At 38.7% G+C, this 27,083-nt stretch overlaps 1 protein-coding gene across 3 annotated transcripts in view; it reads left to right on the plus strand.

Moving 5' to 3' along the window:
• The window catches only part of ubxn1 (UBX domain protein 1), a 28,725-nt gene extending 6,322 nt beyond the window's left edge, over positions 1–22,403 (plus strand). For all 3 annotated transcript variants that reach the window (XM_039769350.1, XM_039769349.1, XM_039769351.1), the window contains exons 4-10: positions 130–242; positions 9,641–9,725; positions 10,762–10,953; positions 11,625–11,676; positions 18,973–19,086; positions 19,710–19,890; positions 22,092–22,403. In XM_039769350.1, the coding sequence (XP_039625284.1) occupies positions 130–242; positions 9,641–9,725; positions 10,762–10,953; positions 11,625–11,676; positions 18,973–19,086; positions 19,710–19,890; positions 22,092–22,132 (778 nt within the window). In that variant the 3' untranslated portion in view covers positions 22,133–22,403. The remainder of the gene's footprint in view (positions 1–129; positions 243–9,640; positions 9,726–10,761; positions 10,954–11,624; positions 11,677–18,972; positions 19,087–19,709; positions 19,891–22,091) is intronic.
• The last annotated feature ends 4,680 nt before the right edge of the window (positions 22,404–27,083 follow it).

The following is a 27,083-nucleotide window of genomic DNA, read 5'->3' on the forward strand; positions in this document are numbered from 1 at the left end:
TTTAAAATACAGCGATATTTGCATACCGTACTTGTAACTGTTTAAAAAGAAAAAATACATCCTTCTTTTTGAATGTGTGCTCACTTTTTAACTCATTAATTTTCTTTCACTTTTTCTTTTTATATTTAGGTTAATGGAACATGAGAATGATCCTGATATTGATGAGCCATATGTACCACCACCAGAGAATGTTCTCAGTTCAGAGTCAAGTCCACATCCTGACTCCATGGACCCAATTGAAGGTGTGTGGCTTGAAGATTTTGTAACTGCTGGGCTTGGGAAAGTCAGGGATACCACTCTTATTTATTTGATCCGAGGCATACCAACTGATATATTTTATATACAACAAATGGGTCCCTGACCCCTCATTCTTATGTTCATCTGTACTCAAAACAAAGAATTCATCTTAGTTTTTGCTTATGGGCTACTTTGAGATCACTCTTAAGAGTTCCCACCGCTTGTTCACCTTGACTTGAGGCATTTTATATCTTCAGTCAATGGTATAAGGTGAAGAGGTAGTCTTAAATTCCTTCCTGGGCTGTGCTGGACACATTGTGTTTCCGCTTTCCCTTCCCTGGGTGTGTCCTGACAAAAGCAGTTCCAGCCTTCTTGTCTAGTGTGGAAGAGGTCAGTTACTTCTGTGTCTGGTGTTTTTAGCCCCTCAATTAGTTGTCTACCCCGTACGCAAAGGATGGATCAGGGCATAAAGATCAAATGAGCTGGGACAATATACAATTAGATACGTAATTTTTTGGTCAGTGACACAGTTTGCATAATTGTTGTTCTTTGTGCCACCACAGTATATTTAATATGACTCAATCAAGATTTGACCAGTTTTAGACGGGCAAACATTATTATACACAGCCCCCTTATTTTCAGGGACTCTAAAGTAATTTAAGAATTGACTGACAAGCTGTTCCGTGGCCAGGTGTGAGCAGTTCTCTCATTATTTGACTAACAACTCAGCAGGTAAAAGGTCTGGAGTTGACTGATACACAGTGTGGAATTTGCATGTGTAGACTGTTGCTGTGAACTGTCAATGTGAAGTCCAAAGAGCTGTCAGTGCAATGAAACTAGGCAATAATTTGGCTGAGAAATTGAAACAAAACCAGCAGAAAGAGAGTGCAGAATATTTAGTAGTGGTCAAATCAGCAGTTTGGTACATTGTGAGAAAGAAGGAATGCATTAGACAACTCAGCAACACCAAAAGGCCTGTATAGTCATGAAAAACAATTGTGATCACAGAATTATTTTCCTGGTGAATAAAAACCCCTTCACATTATCTAGCCAAGTCAAGAATTCTCTCCAGGATGTAGGTGTATTCATTGTCAAATTTTAAAATCAGACTTCAGGGAAGTAAATACAGAGGGTTTTCTACAACGTGCAAACTGCTTGGTATCCCTCAAGAACAGGAAGATCAGTTGGAGTTTGCCAGAAAATATCTAAAAAAAAAACCTGCCTTGTTGTGGGACAATGTTCTTTTGACAGATGAAACTTAAGTGCAATACAGTATACACTTTTCAGCCACAACACTAAAACCAATAATAGATAAATTGTGTAACATTGTTTCTCATTACAGTGACACCTGTCAAGGAGTGGGATATATTAGGCAGAAAGTGAACAGTCAGTTCTTGAAGCAGAGTTGTAGGAAGTTGCAAAAATAGGCACGCGTATGAATCTGAGCAACGTTGACAAGGGCCAAATTCATGTTCAGGTTTTTGTCATTCCAGTAGTACCTAAAATACAGTGGGATGAAATTGCATTCAACACCAGAAAATATGCAAAAAAGGAAAGGGGAAAAAAACACAAAAAAAGAAAACCAAGGCAGTGCTAAATTCACAAAGTCCAACCAATACTTACATAAAATAGTCAAATCTATGGCTAAAAATAATTAACTATGTGTATAAAAATTGGCTTGATATATGCATGTTACAGAGAATTTAGCAGTGTTTTTGCCTGGGGAAAGAAGCACATTCTGGCTGTTTTTGATTTTCTAGAGTGATATCTCTTGCCTTTTGGCAAGAGATTGAACAGTTCATGATAGCAGTGTGAGGAGTCTCTCATAATGCAGAGGCTTTCTTCTTGCACTGTCTTTAAAAGTGTTCCCAGTAGAGGGGAGAGAGAGACCCCAATAACCCTCTCAGCCATCCTCGCCACACGTTACAAAGTGTGATGATGCCGGTCCGCTACAGACTCCCTCTTCCAACTTGGGAGTCTGCGGAACCAACACCATCGATAGTTATGACCGAGATGAGCTGACAAATGAGGACAATTCTCTGATAATGCCAGAGGATGGTGGAAAAAGTGCTCAAATGCCTTTATTAAAAACCAGTCAAAACAAAAGTAAAACCAACAAAAGTATCAATTGTGCAGTGTTCAGAAAAGAAACAGTACATATATAAATCCATAAAAATCAGTAAAAAGTGGGAATAAAAAAGTTAAATGAACAAATCCGTGTTAATCACACACCGCAGGAAGCCAATGAAGCAATTGAGAATGATTGCATCTTCATGTGCAGGTGCAACTTGCTCCAACTACCTCATTAACTCCCTGCAGTCATGCAATCATGCCCATTGAGGAGCGACACGGCTCTATGGATTTGATACTGGTCCCTTTTTTTTTTTTTTTTGAATCCGCGGACCTGCTATACCACATACCTTCCCCCTTGACCCCCTACTGCACGGAAAGGTTTCACACCACTACTAACCCAGTGCAACTGGCAGCCCAGGTCTGCGGCTCAGCCACACTACCACTGCACTAAAACCACTAATAATGAAAGCACTAAAACAATCCCACACTAAAAACAACCCAAGCCCCCCTTTGTAAAAACAGGACATTAAAAGAAGAACGTTCAAAAGACAATAAAATAAGCAATAAATATGGCTTAAAAAAACTCAGTCCTTAAAAAATGTCCTCCTCTGGCTTGGGTCCATGGGTTCTTTAAATTCCAATCATCGGGCACCAATCCCACTGGCTCATTGGTCTTCTGCTGTTCGGTCCCCACTGCCAGCTCATCCCACCGCTGCCACCAAATTGTGACGATGCTGGTCCTCTCCAGACTCCCACTTCCAACATGGGAGTCTGCGGAACCAACACCGTCAATATTTATGACCGAGATGAGCTGACAAATGAGAACAATTCTCTGATGATGCCAGAAGACGGCGGAAAAAGTGCTTGAGTCCCTTTATTTAAAAACCAGTCAAAACAAAAGTAAAACCAACAAAAGTGTCAATTGTGCAGTGTTCAGAAAAGAAACATTACATATATAAATCCAAAAAAAAAAGCAGTTAAAATCAGAGGTTAAAAAATGCCGACTAACTTCTTCTGATCTCAGTCCACCTCCTTCTATTTTTCCCCGGCTCACCCATTGCTCACGTAGCCGGCAGAGACTCAGCAGCTACTTGCTCCTTTTGGCTGACCTCCGTCTTGGCTCCGAGGTCGGCTTTCTTCTTCCTGCTGACCCGTATATATACACGCACATCTCCGTGGGCACAGCACCTTAATCACATGCCGCAGGAAGCCAATGAAGCAATTGCAAACGATCGTGACTCGCTCCAACTACCTTATTAACTCCCTGTGTTCATGCAATTGCGCCCACGGAGAGCTACGCAGCTCCATGGATTTGAAACTGGCCCTTTTTTTTTTTGAAGCTGCGGACCCGCTATACCACACAGAGTCTTCCTGTCGGACACAATGTACTTTCTGAAACAGGATGTGATGCAGCTCTTCAGGACACTCAGTAGTGCCTTGATAGAACCTGTTGAGGTTGGGAGGAGATCTCCCTCACTTAAGCCTCCTGAGTAAGTGCAACATCTACTGAGCTTTCTTCACCTGGTGTGTGGTATTGAGAGCCCAGAAGATATCCTTGGTGATGTACATGCCCAAGAATTTTGTTCTGCTGTTCCTCTCTACAGGAAAGCCACTGGTATGCAGTGGGGGATATTCAGCCTTTGTCCAGATGTCCACAATCAACTCTTTTGTCTTATTGACATTTTTAGACATGATTTGTTGTCCCCACACTAGCTCACTGGTACACCTCTGCTATGTAAGATGCTTCATCTTTATTATTAATGAGTCCTATTACTGTTGTATCATCAACGAACGTAATAAGCTGATTTTTGCTGGATTTGGCAATACAGTCATGTGTTAGCAAAGTAAAGAGCAATTGTCTGATCACGCAGCCCTGAGGAGCCCCTGTGCTCAGTTTGATGGTGCACAATGTCTTAGTGCCAGCAAGTACTACTGTCTGTTGTCTTTCTGACAAGAAGTCCAAGATCCAGTTTCAAAGTGAGGTACTCAATCCGAGCATAGAATGTTTCACTATTAGCTGCTAATGATTTTATTAAAGGCTGAACTGAAGTCAATAAACAAAATCCTTTTTCTCCTGGTGGGTTAGTATTATGTATAGGACAAGTGTGAGCACATCATTTGTGGACCGACTGGCATGATACATGAACTGTAAGGGGTCCAGTGAACATGAGTGGCTAGCTTTTAATGTGACCCATGACTAGTCATTTGAAACATTTCATTATGACAGAGGTCGTGCCACAGGCAAATAGTTGGTAGTCTTTGAGGCAGATTACAATTGTTCTCTTGGGCACTGGAATGATAGCGCCAATCTTAAACTGTGCAGGTACGACAGCCTCTTGGAGAGAGATGTTGAAGTTGTCTGTAAAAACACTTGCTAATTCAGCAACACAGTCTTTTAAAACCTGACCAGGTATGTTACCAGGTCCCACAGCTTTATGTGGATTGTTGCTGCTCAGTGTCTTCCCCACATTAGCTGTACATAATGTTACGTGCATGCTCACCATCACCTGTGGTGTTATTGTATAGTCCATTATGGCCCATATCCCCTGCCACATGTGCCTTGTGTCTCTGGAGTCACAAAATATTACCCGAATTTTATCTGTGTACTCCATCTTAGCCTTCTTGATGGCTCAGAAGAGGTCAGTTCTTGCCAGCCTGTGGGCTGCTCTGTCCCCCAATCTGAAGGCAGCATTCCTGATTCTAAACCTTTTTCTGGACCTTTGATGTCATCCACAGCTTCTGATTCACCCAAGATGTGGAGGTTTTGATGACTGTGACATCACCTATGCATTTCTCTATATAGCCAAGAACAGAATCAGTGTACTTGTTGACATCAATGAGAAAATCGTTGTATATGGCAGCTTCTCTGAACATGCTCCAATTAGTGCTTGGAAAAAGTCCTGAAATACTGCAGTTGCACCCTCTGGCCAGACTGTGATCTGCTTCTGTACAGTTTCTGCATTTCAGTACTGTTTTGTATGCTGGAAAAAGCATAACAGAAATGTGATTCGCATCTCCAATGTGGGGACATGGAGCTGCTTTGTAAGCCTCTTTAACATTTGTGTCTAGTTGGAAAATGTATGTACTGGTGGAGTTTAGGCTGAACAGTTTTAAATTTGCAGTTTGAAATCTCCAGCCACCACAATAAAACTGTCTGAATGGGCAGTCCCTAGCTCACTGATGGCACAGTAGAGCTGCCACAGGGCCCCCTAGGTGTTCAAACTGGGAGGAATGTATACAGCCACCACCAGAGTGGCAGTGAATTCCTGTAGCTGGTAAAAGGGCAGACACATCACAATTAATTGAATATTGCACCAGATGTGAACAGTGAGTTTTAACGGCACATTGTTGATATACACGCATAGTCCTCCACCTTGGGTCTTACCGGAGCTTTCTGCCTTCCTATCAGCATGAAAGAATGTTAGCCCATCCAGCTGGATTGCCACGTTGGAGATGTTGTTGTGGAGCCAACAACACATCAGTCTCACACATATTGCTGCGTATGTAATTACGGCCATAGATAATCCATCTGATTTTCTAAGGAGCGAACATTAGCGAGTAAAAGTGGTCTGTTCATATTTGCTTTTAATCTTGCCCTCTTCCCCCACTTTCGTCTCTGTGCACACTGCTTCTTGCACATCCTACCCGTGTCCACTCTATCAAATTACTCCAGAGATCTCCACAGCAGTCCAGGGCTGTACAGCTCCTCTTTCAGTATGGGAAGTCTATAATCTTACCCAGGCTTTTCAAGATTGCATTTTATTGTCTGAAGCATCTCTCGATCATATCATAACATGAGAGATTCAAGACAAACATAGCAATAATGACAACATGCACTTTTTTAGGACCTTGAGACGCTGCTGCATCTACACGTGCCGCCATTTTCTTTATTGTGATTTTAATGTCTAGACATCTATGTCATGGCATCTCCAAAACAGTAGGTCTTGAGGGGTTTTCCCCAGTATGCATTGATATTAATACATACCAAAAATTATCAAAGGAACGACAAACGAAAAGGTGACAGGGTCATTGGTGCCCAAGGCTCATTAATATGCATGGGGAGTGAAGGCTAAACTGTCCTATCCGATCCCACAGAAGAGCTACTATAGCACATATTGCTGAAATACTGAATGCTGGCCATGACAGAAATGTGTCAGAACTCAGTTTATTGCAGCTTGCTGTGTATTGGACTATGAAGCCAGAGACCTGGTCAGAGTGCCCATGCAGACCCCACTCCACTACTGAAAGCACCTAAAATGGGCAAGTTAGTGCCAGAATTGGACCATGGAGCAGTGGAAGAAGATGGCCTGGTCTGATCAGTTACATTTTCTTTTAGATCACGTGGACAACTGGGTGCTTCGTTTACCTGGGGAAGAGATGACCACAGGATGCACAAAGGGAAGAAGGCAAGCCAGTAGAGGCAGTCTGACGTGCTGGGCAGTGTTCTTCTGGGAAACTTTGTAAACTGGCATTCATGTGAATGTAACTTTGACACATATTAGCTACCTAAAGATTGTTGCATACAACCTACACCCCTTCATGACAATGGCATTGGAAAACAAAATTCAATCCATGGAGGCCTCACCTTGCAACTTTCAGAACCTAAAGGATCTGCTGCTAACATCATAGTGCCAGATACCACAGGACACTTTCAAAGCTTTGTCTTGTGCAGTCCATACCTTGATGAGTCAGAGTTGTTTTGATGGCACATAGCAATCTTACACAATATTAGGCAGTTTATTTTAATGTTATGACTGATTGGTGTATACCAGAATAATAAGAAGGGAAGGAGTGGCTAATGATGTGAAGCATACCACATCATTCATGAAACTTGACAGAGGTATTATTATAACATGGGCATGTATGGCTGCTAGTGAAACTGGGTCACTAGTGTTGGATGATGATATGACTTCTGACAGGAGCAGCAGTATAGTGTATAAGGCTGTATTGTCTGCTCAGATTCAGCCAAATGCTGCAAAACTGACAGAACAGCACTTCACAGTACATATGGACAGTGACCCAAAACATACTACAGAAGAAACCCAAGTGCTTTTCAGGGCAAAGAAGTGCAATATTCTTCAATATCTGAGTCAGTCACCTGAGTTCAGCCCAGTAGTTGATGATGCATTTCACCTGCTGAAGGCAAAACTGAAGGTAGAAAGACAAATGAACTATATATGAACTGAATATATATATATATATATGGTGGGTTGGTGGCAGGATTGGCACTCCAGCCACCGTAAAAAAAGCTCCGAGACTACAGAAATGACTCCTTTTTGCTTTCCGCGGGAGTAGCTGAAGGCTGCTCGTATCATGAAGGGTATGGGGGAAAGCCCTCGGGAGCCCCATCCCCGGACGAATCGAAAACGTTGGAGAGCCAATAGGGTCGGGTCTGTTGGGGATCGGAACTGGTGTGGTGCTGAGGCATCGCCCGTTGCACAGCAGCACTCCGGTTCCAATTTGAGACGGCTCATATGGGTGGGCGCATTGGAACGTCTTGTCTCTCTGGCAAGATGATCATCTTCCTCTGCTGTCATAGGAGCTGTGTAAACTCTGCATTTCAGTGGCGTGAGGTGCGCAGACCGGGGACTGACAGATCTCTGTAGGTGGTACACCTTTTATTGGTCTGGTTGGTCTGATAGCTGTCATACTCATGGTTGTCTGATGTCACTCCTTTAAACAAGCATATTATGGGACTCATTACGGCACACCTTGGGTGCCTTATCTGTTGTCTTAGTGTATGCTCCGACCGTGGTCAGTGATGTCTCGACGAGGAAGACATTTTATTCGCAGCTTCTCTCGGTGGTTGATGGGTTCCCCACAGGGTGACACTCCTCTGGTCATGGGTGATTTCAATGCAGCCACTAGCACTGACAGGGCTGGCTATGATTGGAGCCAAGCGTGAATATCGCCAGAGTTTCTTTGATCGAGCTGCCCTGTGGGACATCCTTAGGGTTCGCAGGATCCCCTCGAGGTTGCTGGATATCATGGCCGGCCTGTACACTGGTACTGTGAGTGCTGTGCAGAGTGGAGGCAGGACCTCTGCGTTTTTCCCAGTTGATTGTGGGGTTCTTCAGGGGTGTATTCTGTGCAGTGCTTGTATGGACTGGGTGTTGGGCAAGGTCGTGGGGTCCAGCGGCTGTGGGACATCTGTTGGTGAAGAAAGATTCATGGATCTAGACTTTGCTGATGATGCTGTGATCTTCGCGGAGTCAATGGAGGCACTGGTCGTGGTGCTCGAGAGACTGAGTGAGGAGTCTGAGTGTCTGGGCTTGCGAGTGTCCTGGATAAAAACCAAGATCCAGGCCTTTAATGACCTCTTGGGCACAACCATCAGCACAGTGTCGACCTTGGCAGTGACATTCATGTCTCTGGTGACTCTTCCTATGAAGTCAGTAGATGGATTGGGAGAGCATGGGGGGTCACGAGGTTGCTGGAAAGGGGTGTATGGCGCTCCCGATATTTATGCAAAAAGACGAAAGTTCAAGTTTTTAGAGACCTGGTGCTTCCTGTCTTGCTATATGGTTGCGAGACATGGACGTTATCCAGTGACCTGAGACGAAGAACTGGAATCCTTTGGTATTGTGTCTCTCTGGAAAATCCTTGGGTACTGTTGGTTTGACTTTGTGTCGAATGAGCGGTTGCTCATGGAGTCCCGAATGAGGCATATTACCTGCATTGTGAAGGAGCGTCAGTTACTGAACTACGGCCATGTGGCGCGTTTACCCGAGGGTGATCTGGCTCGTAAGATCCTCATTGTTGGGGACCCGAGTGGCTGGACCATGCCAAGGGGATGCCTACATAACACCTGGCTGCGGCAGATAGAGGGTCATTTCCGGAGGGTGGGACTGGACCGCATGTCTGCCTGGGGGGTTGTTTTATTGTGTAGTGGATGTGGCAACACACTGTACCAGTGCATACTCCCCAACTTGACTTGAATTATATATATGATGATTTTAGTTTGGACATTTTAAAATTGGGGGACTATGTAAATAAGTATCAATCATTACTAAATGGCTTGTAAGATGCTTTTGTTAATCCCCTTGAATTAAAGCTGAAAGTTTACATTGCAATCACATCTTGATTAGTGTATTTCATTTGGCAGCACAAATACTTAAAATTAAGTTGGTTGTGCCTACTGTTCAAATACTTATGGATATAATGAAGTATATACATAGTTTTCGATCTTTGTGAATTTTGCAGTTTGGTTCTCATTGAGCATCTGATAATGCTGTCAAATTATTTTTCTTAGAAAAAAGATTGGTGACTTTGTTTGCTTTTTGTCATTTAAAAGATTCAACAAATTAATAAAAATGTCTTATCCATCAAGGGTCAATTGCTGAGGAAGGAGAGGAGGGAACAGCGCAACCTAAGCGTCCTCTGACAGAGGAAGAAAAACGAGAGCAAGTTAAAAGGTAGGCACAATATGAGAAGTCATTTTGCTGTTGGAATCACTAGATTAGACAGCTTTGTTTTGGTAAAGCATGGTTATTGAAACCATGGTAGGTATAATGGGTGTGTATAATGTAAAATGTGTATAGTTAATAAAAGCTGAAATTACTTGCATCTTTCTTATGTTTTTTACAGTAATAAAAATCCACTATATACATCAAGCTATTCATTTCAGTAATAATGCTTATATAGGCTGTGCTTCATATGAATTGCTTGAATTACTGAAATGAAGGCACAATTCATATTTGACAATCAAGATAATTACTAGAGTGCTAATGGATATGCAGAACAAAGCTGTTCAGAGTGTCTTATGAAATAGGAGGTAGATGTGTTTTCTGCCACACTTAGATGTTGAGTCATGGTCATGTATGTGGTCAACTGTTTTTTTTTTCTGTTTGTTTTTTTTTTCCCTATATGTACTTTGATTTTCTTCCAATTTGTAAAAAATCATGAATGTTAAGTTAAATGGCCCACTGTTGGCTCCTTGCATGTGTGTGTGAGAGAGAGAGAGTATGGGTGTGTGCATGTGTGTGTATACAGTAATATAAAATCCATTTTTGGTAAGCTTGATGAATAACAGGGCAGAATGGTGATGAATTGATCGGCGCTGCTGCCTCATGGACTCAGGGTTCCGGGTTTGAATCACACTTTTTCCTTGTCTGGTTCGATTTGCAACTTCTCATTACATCTTGTAGGTTTTTCTCCCAACACTTGCATATGTGGTAAGTTAATTGATGATTACAAATGGGCCCTGTGTGAAATTGAGTGTGGGTGGGTGTGAGAGTGGGCCTTGTAATGGGCCTAGCACCCTTGCTAGGGTGGTTCCTCCCACTTTATCAGATACACTGGGAAGTGAGCTTTGGCTAACCTGTGACATTTATGCATGTTTGAGAATGATATTCTGCATCACCAAAGAGATTATATGTTAGGTGTAATTACTAAGTTTTAGTTTCTTCTTCAACACTTGTAATATGTGTTTTGTATTTTCTCTGCTTGCAGGCTAGAGGAACTAATGCGGGTTAAACAACAGGAACGGGCAGAAAGGGAAAAAAAAGAAGAAATTGAACGGGAGAAACAGAGACGCCGTCAAGGACAGGAGTTGCTCCAAATCAAACAGAAACTGCAGGATGAGGAGATGAAAAAACTGGCAGATGAGCGACGGAGAGAAAAAATGGAAGAAAAGCTAGCCAAGTAATTCTAATTGATTATGTTACTGAAGAAAAATTAGGAAGCTCAATTTTTCTTGCATTACAAAATATTGTTAGTGAACAAGTCTCTTTGGCATTTGAACTCTGAGTTATTTCTTTTGTGCAGTTTCCTTTGTCTGGTGTTTCTGTGAGTTTCATGACAGGGTCCTCCTTTACAGTCTGAAGAAATGCTATCCCCTAGAAGGACTGGTGTGTCTTCTAGGTTTACCTTTTGCTATCAGGTTAACCACTGGCTACTTGCTAATTTCAGCAGGATAACTGGAAATATGCCCCCTAAGACAAGACCCCTCCTCCATGAGTTTTTTTTTTTTTTTTAAATAATTTCCTCATATGTGTTCCTGTATATATCACAGCTGAGTCAACATTTTTATTCAGTGGATTTAAACATTTGCGGAATCAATGAATATGATTTAATCACTTCTAGGGTGGTGTTTCTGTGTGTCTCTTTCATTGTGTCAGAATGGGTGACTATATAATTGTGATATAAGCAAAGGTAAAAATATTGTGATGGGATGAAAATTGCTAAATCAGTTTTATGTAAGGAAAGGTCACGTGTTGGTCACAAAACGTTTGTTATATTACATGAACATGTCTTTGCTTTACATTGTCTTTACTTACCTTCAGCTAAACTGTCTCTCTGCTTCTCCACTACAGGCAACGGGTTCGAGAAAAGATTGAGAGGGACAAAGCAGAAAGAGCCAAGAAGGTATGATTAAGTGTTTGATACGTGGCAACTCAAGCCAGTCTACATGACATCATTCATATTTGTCAGGTGACTAAAGAAGTTGTATGTACAACCCATATTCCAAAAGTTGGCATGCTGTGTAAAATGTAAATTAAAAAAATGCAATGATTAAACTGATAAAATGTACCATTTTAAGAAAAGAATAAGGTAATTTGGAATTGGATGACAGCAACATGTCTCAAAAATTTGGAACAGGGCCATGTTTACCACTGTGAAGCATCCCATCTTCTTTTAACAACAGTCCATCAACATCTGGGAACTGAGGAGACCAGTTGTGGGACTTTTGGGAGAGAAATGTTGTCCCATTCTTGTCTGATTTAGGATTAATTTTTGTCGTATTTTTCATTTCATGATGCATCAAATGTTTTCAGTTGGTGAAAGGTCTGGACTGCAGGCAGGCCAGTTCAGCATCTGGACTCTACTTTATAAAAAATAATAATATAACTTTATTTATTTAGCACCTTATCATACATTTACATGAAACTCGAGGTGCTTTCCACTGATTAATTAACAAAAATTGGAATATTATCATTAATTAATACTATGATCATTTCTAATAAATATAAGTATTCTATTACAAAACCATGCTGTTTTAATAGATGCAGTATGATGTTTATCATTGTCTTGCTGAAATATGCAAGGTCCTCCCAGAAAAAGACGTCTGGATGGGAGCACATGTTGCTCTAAAACCTGTATATACCTTCAGCATTGATGGTGCCTTTCCAGATGTGCAAGCTGCCAATGCAGGATTTTGAATTGAGTGCTGATAACAAGCCGGATGGCCCCTTTTCCTCTTTTGCTTGTTGGATGTGGTGTCCATGTTTTTCCAAAAAGAATTTTAAATTTCAATTCATCTGACCACAGAACAGTTTTCAAGTTGCCTCAGTCCATTTTAAATGAGCTTTGGCCCAGAGAAGATGGCAGCAATTCTGGATCATATTCACATATGGCTTCTTCTTTGCATGACAGCGCTTTAACCTGCATTTTTAGATGGCATGGTGAACTGTGTTCACAGAGAGTGGTTTCTGAAGTGTTCTTGCACTCATGCAGTGATTTCCTTGACAGAATTGTGTCTTTTTTAATGCAGTGCCACCTGATTTGATTTTCAGCCTTGTCCCTTGTTCACAGAGATTCCTCCAGATTCTCAGAATCTTTTGATGATATTATGTACTGTAGATGATGAGATATTCAAAGTCTTTACAATTTTATGTCGAGGAACATTATTCTGAAATTGTTCCACAAAAGACTGAATTTTTTGCAGATTGGTGAACCTCTGCCCATCATTACTTCTGAGAGACTCATAACACTCTTAGGCCGGAGTTATACTTCACGGGACGCAACGCATACTGCAGTGGACGCTGCTGCTACGCAGGCGTTGTAGTGTTTATACTTGCGTGCGTACTTTATGTTAATCTGGAGGAATCCACCAGGTGGCAGTGCGAGATACTATCACGATGAGAACATGTTCAGCGTCCGTGTGTTGTGAATTCCTGGAACACTCATTAAATTCTGATACCTGACACCTTACTGCAATATTTCTGAAAATTATGTTTATTGATTAAATCCATCAATCCAGGGATGTGTCCATTCCAGCAAGCATTGGGCACGAGTGAGAAACAATCCCTGGACGAGGCCTCAGCTCATCGCAAGGTGAATACTAGCACTCGCATACACTAGCGGCACCAAATCCCCAAATCTGCATATCTTTGGAAGGAAACCGGAGCACAGTGTGGAATACAAGCAGGAAATAGCAGCAACATAAGTCCCTGCGAGACAGCAGTGCTATCGCTCCACCACCGTGACACCCCCATGTGTGTAATTATTAACAGTATTCATTATTTAAACAAAATTATATGTAAAATGAAACATACACACTTCAATGCATTTCATCATGAAAGTGGTATCAAGTACAAATCTAAAGATTCTAAATGTGCAGAGAGTTGGAATATCATACATTTAATGTGTGGTGATCTATTGCTGCTTGCCACTGCTGTCAGGTCCAAGAAGCTCGTAGCGATTAAAAACTGGGATGACGTTTACGATGGTCTGCATTAATGATCAAGTAAACTACGAGGTTAAAGTGGACTATTTCAAAATTAAAGCTGAAATTTCACCTTTATTTTTTTTCTCAGTGGCTCAAATACAGCGCTATGCATCATGTAGCTGTTGTCAAGTTGCAAAAAAAAAAAAAGACGGCACAAAAGATGCTATGTGAGACTTTTAAAATGTATTTTGTCATTACGATTGGGAATATGCGACGCTTGAATATAAAAGTACCACGAATGCATCTGTATGTCAGCATTTTGCTTCACCACATCGAAGCATTCATCCCGTAGGATCTGCATAGAGGCTTTCTGTCACATGTAGATAGTAAACAGAGATACTAACGTCACGTTCCGACTTTTAGCACACTGCACCCCCCGACTTTTTGCTGGTACTGCAACTCGCGCACGCGTCGCGTTAATTTCTGAGGACCTGCTCAGAGGACGCGTGAAATGAACGCTGGGAACGCGTGGCAGCCATGATGCGGGCATGTATGCGTTCTGAGTGTGAAGTATAAATGAGCCCTAAGATGCACTTTTTATACCCAATCATGTTACTGACCTGTTGTCAATTAACCTAATTAGTTGCAAAATGCTCCTCCAGCTGTTTCTTTTTAGTACCACTTACTTTTCCAACCTTTTGTTGCCCTGTACCAACTTTTTGAGATGTGCTGCTGCCATCAAATTCAAAACAAACTAATAATATTTTTCATGAAATAGTAAAATGTCCCACTTTCAACATTTGATATGCTTTCTGTGTTCTATTGTGAAATAGCAAAATACCCGCGCTTCGCACCAGAGAATTAGTGTGTTAAAGAAGTTATGAAAAAGAAAAGGAAACATTTTAAAAATAACGTAACATGATTGTCAATGTAATTGTTTTGTCACTGTTATGAGTGTTGCTGTCATATATATATATATATATATATATATATATATATATATATATATATATATATACACACACACACACAGACCCACACATATACATATATACATATACACATATCTACACATACACATATCTATATGTATATATATATATATATATATAGACATCTACATATATATATATATATATATATATATATATATATACACATACACATATATATAGATCTACATATACACACACACACACACACATATATATATATATACACACATACATACATACATATATATCTACATATATATATGCTGTATATAGCAAAATCCCAGCACTTCGCAGCGACGAAGAACTGCTTTTAAATTTTTATTAAGAAGAAAAGAAAACCTTTTTAAACTGAGGGAAAATATACCAATAACTATCTGTTAAGGATCTCTTTGTATACCACGTTGTCAGTTCAGCACTCCGGTTGCAATATGACCAAGCTGTGCGCTGAGATTAATTTTGAGAATGCAACGTATAGTTTTGTCCAGGAGGAAAACAATGTTGCCTCAAATCAATGGCAACCTTTTGTGGGGTCTGTCCCTGAGACTTATTAATTGTCATCGCGAAGCAGAGCCTTACTGGAAATTTGAGGCATTTGAATTGAAATGGGAGATCAGAGGGTATAACGGTGATGCCAGGAATACATTCAGAGTGTGGCGCTCTGCTGTTTTTTTGTGTAGCTGCCTTCACACAGCTTCTCTGCTGCTTTATAAATGAACGCCATATAAGGCCATCGTTTCTCCTTGCTTCGCGGTTCTGTACTGTTTTATTGTTCGTTTATTACGATTCTTATAGTTATTCTGTGGCTATTCGAGACTTACTTTACTGTTCAGGTACCTATTTCTTTTATTTAATCTGTGGCTTGTACATTATTTTTGCTTGTTTATCACGATTATAGATATTTATTGATTCCCTTCTTTAGCTGACTGCCTGCTCATATAAGACGCTCCGCTGTTTTTTGTGAAACAGCCTTTACACAGCTTCTCCGCTGTTTTATAAACGAACGACATATAAAGCCATCACCTTGTCAATTGTGTAATGCGTTTTTTGAACAGGTTTGATGCATGGAAGTGATCACTGCATTCGCTCAGTCAGTTCACGTGAGCTGCTCTCTTGTGTGATGTTGCGATGTCCACGGCTTTATTTAATGTTAGCTAAGACCTGGCACTTAAAAGTTTCTCGCTACAGCAATTTTAACTCCGTTACAAAGTGATCCAAAGTCTCGTTTATACCTTGTGTCTTCTCATTAAACTTGTATCTCGTGAATAAAGTATTCAGCGTTTTTCTTCGGCGCTTTGGGAGCTCTTCCTTCTTTTCTACGTACTGCGGTCACAGTCAGTTCACGTGATTACGTGGGAGGCGTGATGATGTCACACGCAGCTCCGCCCCCACGGCCGTCGAGCTAACGTCCATTACAGTATATGGAGAAAAATAGGTTCCAGTTATGACCATTACGCGTAGAATTTCAAAATTAAACCTGCCCAACTTTTGTAAGTAAGCTGTAAGGAATGAGCCTGCCCAATTTCAGCCTTCTACCTACTTGGGAAGTTGGAGAATTAGTGATGAGTGAGTAAGTGAGTGAGTCAGTGAGGGCTTTGCCCTTTATTAGTATAGATAAAGATGGGTTTACAAGATTACATTCTGTTTTTATTTACATTTTACACAGTGTTCCAACTTTTGTTGAATTGGGGTTTGTGGTTTATTAAGATTGTATGTTTGTGTTTTTTGGTATTTTGGAGTTGCTGTAGTTGGAAGCTGAAAAGTAACAAAAACGTTTTGTGGGCGTTGTTCAATAAAGAAGTAAAGTAGAGTGGAGTGAGGCTTGTCAGCGTCAACTGTTACCAGAAATGAATCTGACGTTAGCGAAAGTCTTTGGAGCTCGGCATGGAGACGGCAGATAGAAACACACAGCAGCTAAGGCAACGGGACTCCTCTTTGAGTACTGTGCATAAAATTGGTGCGCAGTTTCTTGGTCAAACAGGGAAGAGACATTGTCATCGTTGCAACGGTAAAAACACAGACATACAATCTTAATACCCCACAGGGCTGTAGATATATTTTGCCTTTTTTATAGACAAATTCTAAACACGATTATTATCTTTAATGTTTTATACTGTAGAAGCCATAGTAAGAGAAGAGTATGTGATTATCTCTTCATAGGTGTGTTGCTGTCTGTTTTATACCTGTACTATTTGGACTGTGTAATTTTGGTGAAATTTTAGTGTAGCATGTATGCATAATTGGACTGGACTGCCAATACTGATGCTCTATGTAAGAAAGGCCAGAGCCGACTATACTTTCTGAGAAGGTTGGCATCCTTCAACACCTGCAATAAGATGCTGCAGATGTTCTACCAGACGGTTGTGGCGAGTGCCCTCTTCTACGCGGTGGTGTGCTGGGGAGGCAGCATAAAGATGAAAGACACCTCACGCCTGGACAAACTTGTTAAGAAGGCAGGCTGTATTGTAGGAGTAAAGTTGGACAGTTTAACATCTGGGACAGAGCGACGGGCATTAAGCAAACTCCTGTCAATCATGAAGAATCCACTGCATCCACTGAACAGTGTCATCTCCAGGCAGAGGAGTAGCTTCAGTGACAGACTTTTGTTACTGTCTTGCTCCACTGACAGACTTAGGAGATCGTTCCTCCCCCACACTATGCGACTCTTCAATCCCACTCGGGGGAGTAAATGCTAACATTACTCAAAAGTTATTGTCTGCTTTTTTATTTTTATTCATTTTTTTTACTATTTAATTCAATATTGTTTTTTTTGTATCCGTATACTGCTGCTGGATTATGTGAATTTCCCCTTGGTATTAATAAAGTATCTATCTATCTATCTATCTATCTATCTATCTATCTATCTATCTATCTATCTATCTATCTATCTATCTATCTATCTATCTATCTATCTATCTATCTATCTATCTATCTATCTATCTATCTATCTATCTATCTATCTATCTATCTATCTATCTATCTATCTATCTATCTATCTATCTATCTATCTATCTATCTATCTAATACTGTGTACTGTGAACATGAAAGGCAGTATGGACTGCCAGATCAATCTGCTTGATTTCTTTGAACAGGCTACTAGGATAGCTGACAAAAGTGAAGTATACAACACGATTTTTTTTGACTTCCCAAAGACCTTTGACCCACTGCCATGCCAAAGACTAATTTTAATTAAATTGCAAAATATAGTTTAACGCAAAAAAGTGTAAAGTGCTACATGTAGGCAAAAGGAACATCTATTATAGATACAACAGGGGAGACACTGTCCTACAGTAAACAACTTCAAAAAGGATTTAAGGGTTTATGTTGACACAACATTCTCATCATCTGAGCAATATGCAGAAACAATTAATAAAGCAAATAAAATGTTAGGTGAAATCGTACAAAACATAGATTATAAATTCACCAAGGCATCAATAAATTATTTTGACTAAATGGCTAATTGCGTATGTGAGGACACCAGTGGAAATTAAGGGGATAACTGAAGCAAGGAAATATTTCTTTATACAAAGTGTTATGGGAAACTGAAAAAAAACTACCAAGACCTGTAGGTGAAGGAGAAACTTTTAAGACAACCTTTAGACAACCTTTAAGAATTAACTGTATGAGATGTTGGGAGAGCCTAGCTATTAGCTAAACAAACAACCTTGATATACTGAACCTTTGGGGGTCAGAGCACAGGGTTAGCCATTGTACAGTGCCCAGGAGCAATTTTTGATGAATATTTTTGTTTTACATTGTTCTGATTGCTGTAGCATTAAAAACAGATTTAGCGGAGGACTTTCCTTAGATGGTTACAAATGCGGTGAATTTTGCAAATCTCCAAAACTTGCCATTACTTAGTAGATAGTATTGTTGAGTACTTGTCATGGTTTTTAGCCAGAAATGTTTTTGCCAAAAAAAATTTATTATTTGAGTATGTTCCTGGAAAAAATTTAATTTAGCTTCTTACCGAGAACCAAGGATTATGTGCATTTCATGTAATTTTGCGTATTTATTTAGCTTTTACCATGCTGAATATTTGAGGTACAGTTCAGCCACTTGAATTTTTCATCAAGTAAACTAACATACAAGTTATTAAAAATCTTGCAGTTACTTTGTGTGTCTTATATCTTCTAATTTTATAGTAATCTTTTTACTGTTCCAAGACTTGGCTGAAAAGTAAAAATAAGGTGACAACCTGTAATTTTCTCTCAGGTACTGGCCAGTACCATCTCTGGGCCATTTATTATCCCAATAATAATGACATATATATTTTTTTAGTTTGGTGGAGGTGGAACCCCTTCGTCATCTCCTGCTGATGTTGTTCCTGTCTCTGCTCCTGCAAGCCAAGGTCCTCCACCAGCAAAGCGCGAGTATGATGAGTGCCGGATACAGGTATCCTAATTTATCTGGAGACTGTACAAGCTAAGAGAACTTTCATAGCTTTTTGCAAAATAGTGACTAATCTAATCAAAAGGAATTCTTTGTTTAAGTTGTACAAATGAAGCATTTAGCAGATCCTGTAAAATATACGTGTGCATTTGTTATTACCTATAAGCAGGTGCCCAACAATGTTTACTTTGCAAGTTATCTCCTGGATTATTTTATTGACAGATTGTATACCTGCAGAAAGAGACTCTTTTGAGTCTACAGGTTTGCCACCTAGATGATTATATATATTTAGAAGTGCTTTTTTGGTATTCAACCCCCTAAATGATTCTAGACATATTATGTGTCCTGAAGAGGTTGAAGCACAATAAGACAGTCATAGAGATTTGTGTAGCAGGGACTGAGGGCAGAAGTTTTGCATATATCATTTGGGATTATTTTATATGTAAATATTTTTGGATTGAGAATGTACCACTATAAACAAAACATGTACAAGCTACAGTACTATTAAAATTTGTCATTTGGGAGAATCATCTTTTGCTTTAGTATATGTTTGTATACTGAATATCATTAGTAAGCAGTTGGGAATTCTTTGAGAGATCGGAGTGGACCTTCTAATTGTTTTTCAGATTCGGTTGTTGGATGGATCTGTAATGACAAGCACATTCAAGGCCAAGGAACAGCTGGCTGCAGTTAGAGTATACGTGCAAATGAATCAGACCTCTGGCATAGATGATTTTAACCTCATGACGACATTTCCTAGAAAGCTGTTTACAGAGGAAGATATGGAAAAACCTTTACAAGAACTTGGTATGTTTGTTATAAACTCTGTCTTAGAAAAATCTATACAGCTTGTATAATGTTGAAAAAGGTCTTTGGGAAAGGTGTCTTTTTGGTAGACAGCACTTTGCAAATACAAGAGGTGAACAAAAAGTGTTTAGAGAAAATTTAAGAGTAAAACCATAAAGGTTTTAATTTTTCTGCATTATTCTGTGGACAATTTACAAAGATTTTCCCATTTAAGCTAAATGCTTTGCTTGCAGAAACATTCTTTCTGTAGCCTATTTGACATCTTCATCATTGACATCCCACATCCCACATGGATAGCCCTTAATATTGGAGAATGGAAATAGTCACATGGAACCAGGTCTAGAGAATACAGTGGGGGAAATAAGTATTTGATCTCGGCTGAATTTGCAAGTTTGTACACTTACAAAGAAGCGAACAGTCTCTAATTTTTATGGTACTTTTATTTTAATGGAGAAAGACAGAATATCAACCCAAAATCCAGAAAAAACACATTACATAAAAGTTATAAATTGATGTGCATGTCATACTTTAATTTCCATAATCGCACCAACAGTTGTCACCTTCTCACCAAGCCTCTTGCTGGTGGTCAGGTAGCCCATTCCAGCTTTGTGCAGGTCCATAATCTTGCCCCTGATGTCCTTTGACAGCTCTTTGGACTTGCCCATGGTGGTAGAGAGGTTGGAATGGAGGAAATGGATTCTGTGGACAGTTGTGCTTTATACACGTAACAAGTTGAGATCAGGAGTATCTGTAACTGGTTGGCTGTGTGCCACAATCAATTAATTAATCAGACTGTGGGAGCCAGAATTCTGGCTGGGTTGTAGGGGATCAAATAGTTATTTCTCTCAATGACTTGCAAATCAATTTATGACTTTTATGTAGTGTGTGTTTTTTTTCTGGATTTTGGTTGATATTCTGTATCTCTCCATTTAAATTAAACTACCATAAAAATTAGAGACTATTCATTTCTTTGTATATACTTGTTTACCCCACTTGTAGGTTAGATGTTGTAGGTCTTTATAGTCACGGCTTCACAGAACAGCGTTTACATCCTCTGCAGTGTAAGCGAGAGCAATGTCCTAAAGCAGGAGGTGGGATGGTTAATAGGTTTCTCCAGCGCTTTTTTGTCTGAACACCTCAAATGCCAAAGCAAATAATCGTAATATTGTGGGCCTGTTAAGCCATAAAATCAGTACAGTCTACACTATGAACATCATGTATAGTGCTCACATAATCTGCTATCACTGACTAGGATCTTGAATTTCTTTGTTGTTGTGAAACGAGTGGCATAATGGCATATTAAATGTATAAAGCACTAAATGATGCCACAGGTTCAAGGTTATTTAAGTTGGTTTTAGTAAATTCAATTTTAAAATTGTTGAGGAAGAGTTATTTGGTTTTAATTTTTTCCCCAATTTAAGACTTCACTAGGAGAATATTTTTTTTCTTGTCAGCTTGTACTTTTAGGTAATTTGATCTTGAAGGTTTGACATGAAGTAGTGGCTTAAAGAATTCACTCTTATTTTTTAATATGTAGACCTGGTTTTAGATTACCAAAGTTTTTTCTTTTATTTTGAATGGTTACTGTGAATTCTGCATTAAGGTGTTAAAGAGTTTATTGTTTGTATTGTCTTTTGTGAATATCAATGCAAAATGAAAGTTTGGATCTTATATGGCATTTGTCTTCGGTGGCTAAGAAGTGTATATTAGGCATTTGTGTTTATAAACTTGAGTTTCATAGCATAACCTAGAATCAGTCATTTTACAGATCCAAGCTGTGTACCATATGAAAAGTCAAGACCCCACAATCCTTAGGAGATGCAGCCACTTGCAAAACATATTCGTCTGTGTTTAAGTCATAAACTATTTATTAGCCAATTCATTCAAGCACAAGAGTGTGAAAAATGAACAAGAAAAACAACCACACACACTGAAGCCTAAATGTTAAAATCATTTTCTGGATATAACTTTATTTTATTTACAAAAGGATAGTGTATATCTATTGTATAGATTTCCTCTATAAGTTCAATTTTACGTCTGCCTAAGTAACTATTTAAATCTAGCTACTATTTTAATATATCAGATAAAACGTCTGATAGTAAATTGAATACAGAATTAAAAGTCGAAAGTGATTCTTGAAGGCAAATGTTTGACAAATTGAAGAGATCTACATTGACTTTGTAACTTTTTCTCTTATCTAGGTCTGGTACCATCAGCAGTGTTGATAGTTGCAAAAAAGTGAAAAGAAGAAGAAAAAAAAGAAACCAACAAAAATCCCCAAAAAAAAAAACCCAACCCAAAGCACTGATTTCATCAGAATTAACTTTATGGAGACTTAACTAATGGACCTAAAAAGAAATTCAAGAGTTGAATGACCACACTGGAAATCAGTATGTGACACTTAAAAATTAATTTGATGATTAAAGAAGATTCTCCTTGAGCGTTACTGTTGTTGTCTCTATCTGATGAAAACAGACCCAATAAATGTTCTGAGGAACACAACTTTTAAAATACAATTAAGCCTGATATTCTGTCACGCCTAACTAACTACAAGATGTATATACTAGTATGAAGAAAGTTCTATAAATATTTCCCTTGGATAATATTTACCAATTACTAGAACATTATAAAACCTAAACCAGAGTCTCTGTGTTTCTACAATTGAGAAAAGAAATTATGTAAAATACAGTTTTGATTATATTACTTTGACTATGTTAAACATTCACAGTATCAGAAAAGCAAATGGAACAAGTGACTTTAAAAATACAAAGCCATTTATTTTGGAAATAGAGAAGATAAACCTTTCATACACATGTAAGAAGAAACATTTAACAGCATAATAGTGTGTAATTTAACAAGTCCATGAATACAATAGCATACAAATGACCTGTAAGAGTGTATTTTGTTTCATCCTTCCTTTGTCTGGACGTTTCTTCATAGACTGTCTTGTCTTTTACGCAGTTACAGGGCTAACTGTTTATATAGCCATATTGTATTCCTGTGTTTTTGATTTGCCCGTTAGCGTTCTTCTCCCTTATCTGAGCTTGGTGAGTTGCATTCTCAAATAAAGCTCAATCTCATTCTATTTTAAATGTTGGAATCTTTTTAATTCCATGAAAATGTACAATTGCAGCTTAATTGCATTTCTAATGTGCATATTTTCTAAGGCTCTTAGATGCATCATTTCTTAAATTTAAAAGAGTACAAATTTAACTGTTGATGGTGAAAACATACCTTCTGTTCACATCTGCAAAAATACTGTAGGCTCTAACTGTTCAGGATATTGAACGGAATGAAGTAAGGATGTAAAATGCATTGGAATTGCTTAATTCAGCGTGTTTGGGTCAATATTCTATCCTGAAGTAATCAGACGTAAGGCACCAGTTATGAAGTTATAAAATACACAAGCATTTTCAAAACAAGTATATAGCAAAGATGTATTATTGACAACCACTACCTTTAGACTACTTTATAGAAGTTCCTGGCACCGGTAGTTTGCATGTTTTGCGGGTACAATTTTTTTCCATTCAAACATCTTCCAACCCACTTAAGCCAATTTAGTGATGTAAAGGACACAACCTATCTTGACAATTGGGTATCATATCACTCCCTGCTTATTTTCGGCCTATAGACATCTTCATCACCCAAGTAAATCCTTCAGGCAACAAGAAGTTTAAACGGTTGAAAATGAATGGGCAGTTACTAGGAATTAGAAGTTCAAATGAAATGAGAAGGAGTACTCTGTAGTTTCTAGGTGATTCAAGTAAATTTGGTTAAATAATAGCACAGTCAAGCCATCACTCACCCTTTCCCACATATAGCTACATTTTCTTCTCATAAATATGTGGCTAAATAACATCCAGTTGGCAGATGTGATTCTGTTACGCAAATCCTGAATTAAGATGTTGCTGGATGATGCAAAAACTAAAAAAAGTACTCACCTTGACAGTTGTTGGATACAAGTTCAATATAACCGTCTGAATTATTCTTCAGAGCTAATTAAGTGTTTTTCTCCACTCATGACCAATAGTCTTCCCAGTTATCTTTTAAACTCGTGGATTATTTTGCAAGATTCTGTCTAGTTTCTTTACAAATTGACATTTTAAAATCATTACATGAAGTACAAAAGATTAAATAAGATTTATTTGCTGCTGAAATAATAATCATTTTCAATACGGCTCAAAGACTGTTGTCCTTTAAGTGTGAACCTGGTAAAATCTTTAATTTGTGCACACACGCATCATTGTCTTTTAATTAACAAGAGTTGTTTGACTTCAACTGCAGTTCATGTAATAGGGACTTTGACTAAATATATATATTTATAGACACTAAATATTTTAGAATGTCTTAAGTAGTATAAAAGAGGCATTATAAGACTAAAGTAAAAAATCTGGCACTGCATTGCTCAAGGAGTAAATACACTTGACCCATTCAATTAAAAAAAATTGCATAATTATTTTTACAGCATGACTGGTATTATTACAATGTAGAAGTATGTACTTGATGAAGAAAGCTAGAATGAACTCCTGTGTCTGGAATTGCATTACATAGTGAGATCAGGCTGGAGGTTTTTCATTCTTGCACTTCTTCTCTGGGTTTACAATGACGAATGTTCCTAGGGAGGCCAACCCTGAACAGAAAAAAATAAAGATGAATAAATCAAAGTCCTTAATTTCACAAATTTTAAAGTACATCTTGAATTGAGGTTCATATTGCACTACTGTTTTTACTGTTAACATATTTAAGATGCTGACTAAATTCTTTGAGAAAAATTAATTTGCATCAAAATGAAGATTTATGCCAGAAATGTACATCCTGCAATGGTAGCCATTCTCTTCTTCCCTCCACAGCAAAACTACATGATGCATATTAAAAGAATGGAGATGGTCTATAGGACTATATGAGGGAAACACAATTTGTTCACCATTGTAAAAATATTTTAAAATTATAGGTCATGTACTCTTATACTGTAATTAAAACTTTAGCTGAAGCCCCTACATACTCGATACAGGTCAATCCTAAATAAAGACCACCATCCAGCAAGTGTACTGTAAATGTAGTCCAGTGTTCTTAACAGAAACTAAACACGATGTTATGCTTCACCATTCCACAGAGCACTACAGCTTTATATTTTCATCAGACTTCTGCTTCCTTAGTTGCTGAAGATATTTCATGTTTATTACAGTCCATATATTCCTGTTAACTTAGAAAAGATTATGACGAAGAATCACTAATCAAAGCAGCAAAGAAAAGTGGGCTTATTGTAATGAATTGCAGTAAATGTGAAAATGAGCCCTTTTGAATTTGCAGTGCTAGGTAAATGAACATGTTATTTCCCAGTGTGTGCTTAACCTAAGCTATTCATGTCACTTTTGCGCAAGTCTTTCAAGCTTTTTTTGTTAACTATGTCTATTGTGATCATATTAAGAGTACCCATTTTGCACAAATGAATGATAAAAGGCAACAAAAATCTATTTAATACAAAATGAAACATTGCATTATTCAAGAAAGGTCTTGCACAAAGAATATGGTTAAGCAGAACTATAAAACTAACCAGAATAAAAACATAATACACAATAAACAAGTACGGTACTGTTTTGTTAAGTGGAAAATTTTTACTGATTAATACAGTATAAATAATGTTTGGGACAAAGACACATTTTTCCTTAAATTACTTTTCTGCTCCACAGTATAAAGTTACAAATCAAACAATTCAGACATACATTCGCTCACACCATGTAGACAACTTTTTTTTTTGTATATGGTTCCCCCCGTTTCAGGGCACCATAATGTTTAGGACAATTGCTGTTGCAGATGTGTTTCATTGCTTCACTAGTGCATGTACTTAGGCTTGATTATATCCTTTGTAGTCTGTAGTTGCAGTTGTTCAACATGTGGACAAGAGCAGTGAAAGTCAAAGAAGTCATTATGAGGCTACAAAACAAAGAATGAAACAATTGGAAGCATTGGTAGAACAATAGGAGTACCTAAATCAGCTGTTTGAAACATCATTAAGAAGAACACACTGTTAAGCTCAGTAATCACAAAGGCCAGGCAAGACCTTCACTGTTGATGACTGAAGAATCCTCACTAACCCTAACTCCTGTCTGACAGATCAGAAACAGTCTGCAGAAGACAGATGTGAATGTATCAAAGACTACTATCAGCGCAAAACTTCACAAACGTAAATACCGAGGCCACACTGCAAAATGCAAACCACAAGGTAGCAACAAAAACAGGTTGGCCAGGTTATAGCCTGCAAAAAAGTACTTAAAGTAGCCTGCAGAATGCTGGGCAGATGAGGCAAAGATGAACCTGTACAAGAATGATGGCAATAGCAAAGTGTGGCAACAAAAATGAACTGCCTAAGATCCAAAACATTCAAACTCATCTGTTAAACATGGTGGTGGGTGTGTTATGGCTGGGGTAAGTATGACTGCCACAGGGACTGGCAAACTTATCTGGCAGGGATGATGTAATTGCTGACGGTAGTTGCACAATTAATTCTGAGGTGTATTGAATCATAATATTTGCTCAAGTTCCAGGAAATGCCTCCAAACTCGCTGGATGCTGCTTCATTCTACAGTAAGATAATGAACCAAAACATAATACTAAGGCAACGAAGGAATTTTACCAAAGGTACAAAATGGTAAATTCTGGAATTACCAAGCCAGTCATCTGATTTCAGTCCAACTGAGTATGCCTTCCATATGCTGAAGAGAGAACCCTAAGCGGACAAGCCTCCGAAGCAAGCAGAAGCTAAAGAAGGCTGCATTAGTGGCTTGGTAGAGCATCACCAGTGAAGATACTCGGCACCTGGTGATGTCTACGAATCATGGATTTCAAGCAGTCTTTGCATGCAAGGGATATGCAATAAAATACTAAATATGACAGCTTTAATAGACCAATCATTGCTAACATTATGGTGCCTTGAGGGCGACACCATGTATAATAACTGCTGTTATTTATACATGATGCTACTGAAATGCATGCAAATACCTTTAAATTAAGGTCTGCAATGTGCACTTTAACCAAGTTTGAATTGTTTGATTTGGAATTTTAAACTGTGGAAAAGAGGGGTAAATCAAAGACAAAATGTGTCTTTATCCAAAACTGTGTATATATTGTATAATATATATTGTTATGGAGGCATGCAGGGGCTGACATCATGGCTGTGACTGAACAAGGATCCT

This window comes from Polypterus senegalus, chromosome 11, assembly GCF_016835505.1.
Source record: "Polypterus senegalus isolate Bchr_013 chromosome 11, ASM1683550v1, whole genome shotgun sequence".
NCBI classification, from domain to species: Eukaryota; Metazoa; Chordata; class Cladistia; order Polypteriformes; family Polypteridae; genus Polypterus; species Polypterus senegalus.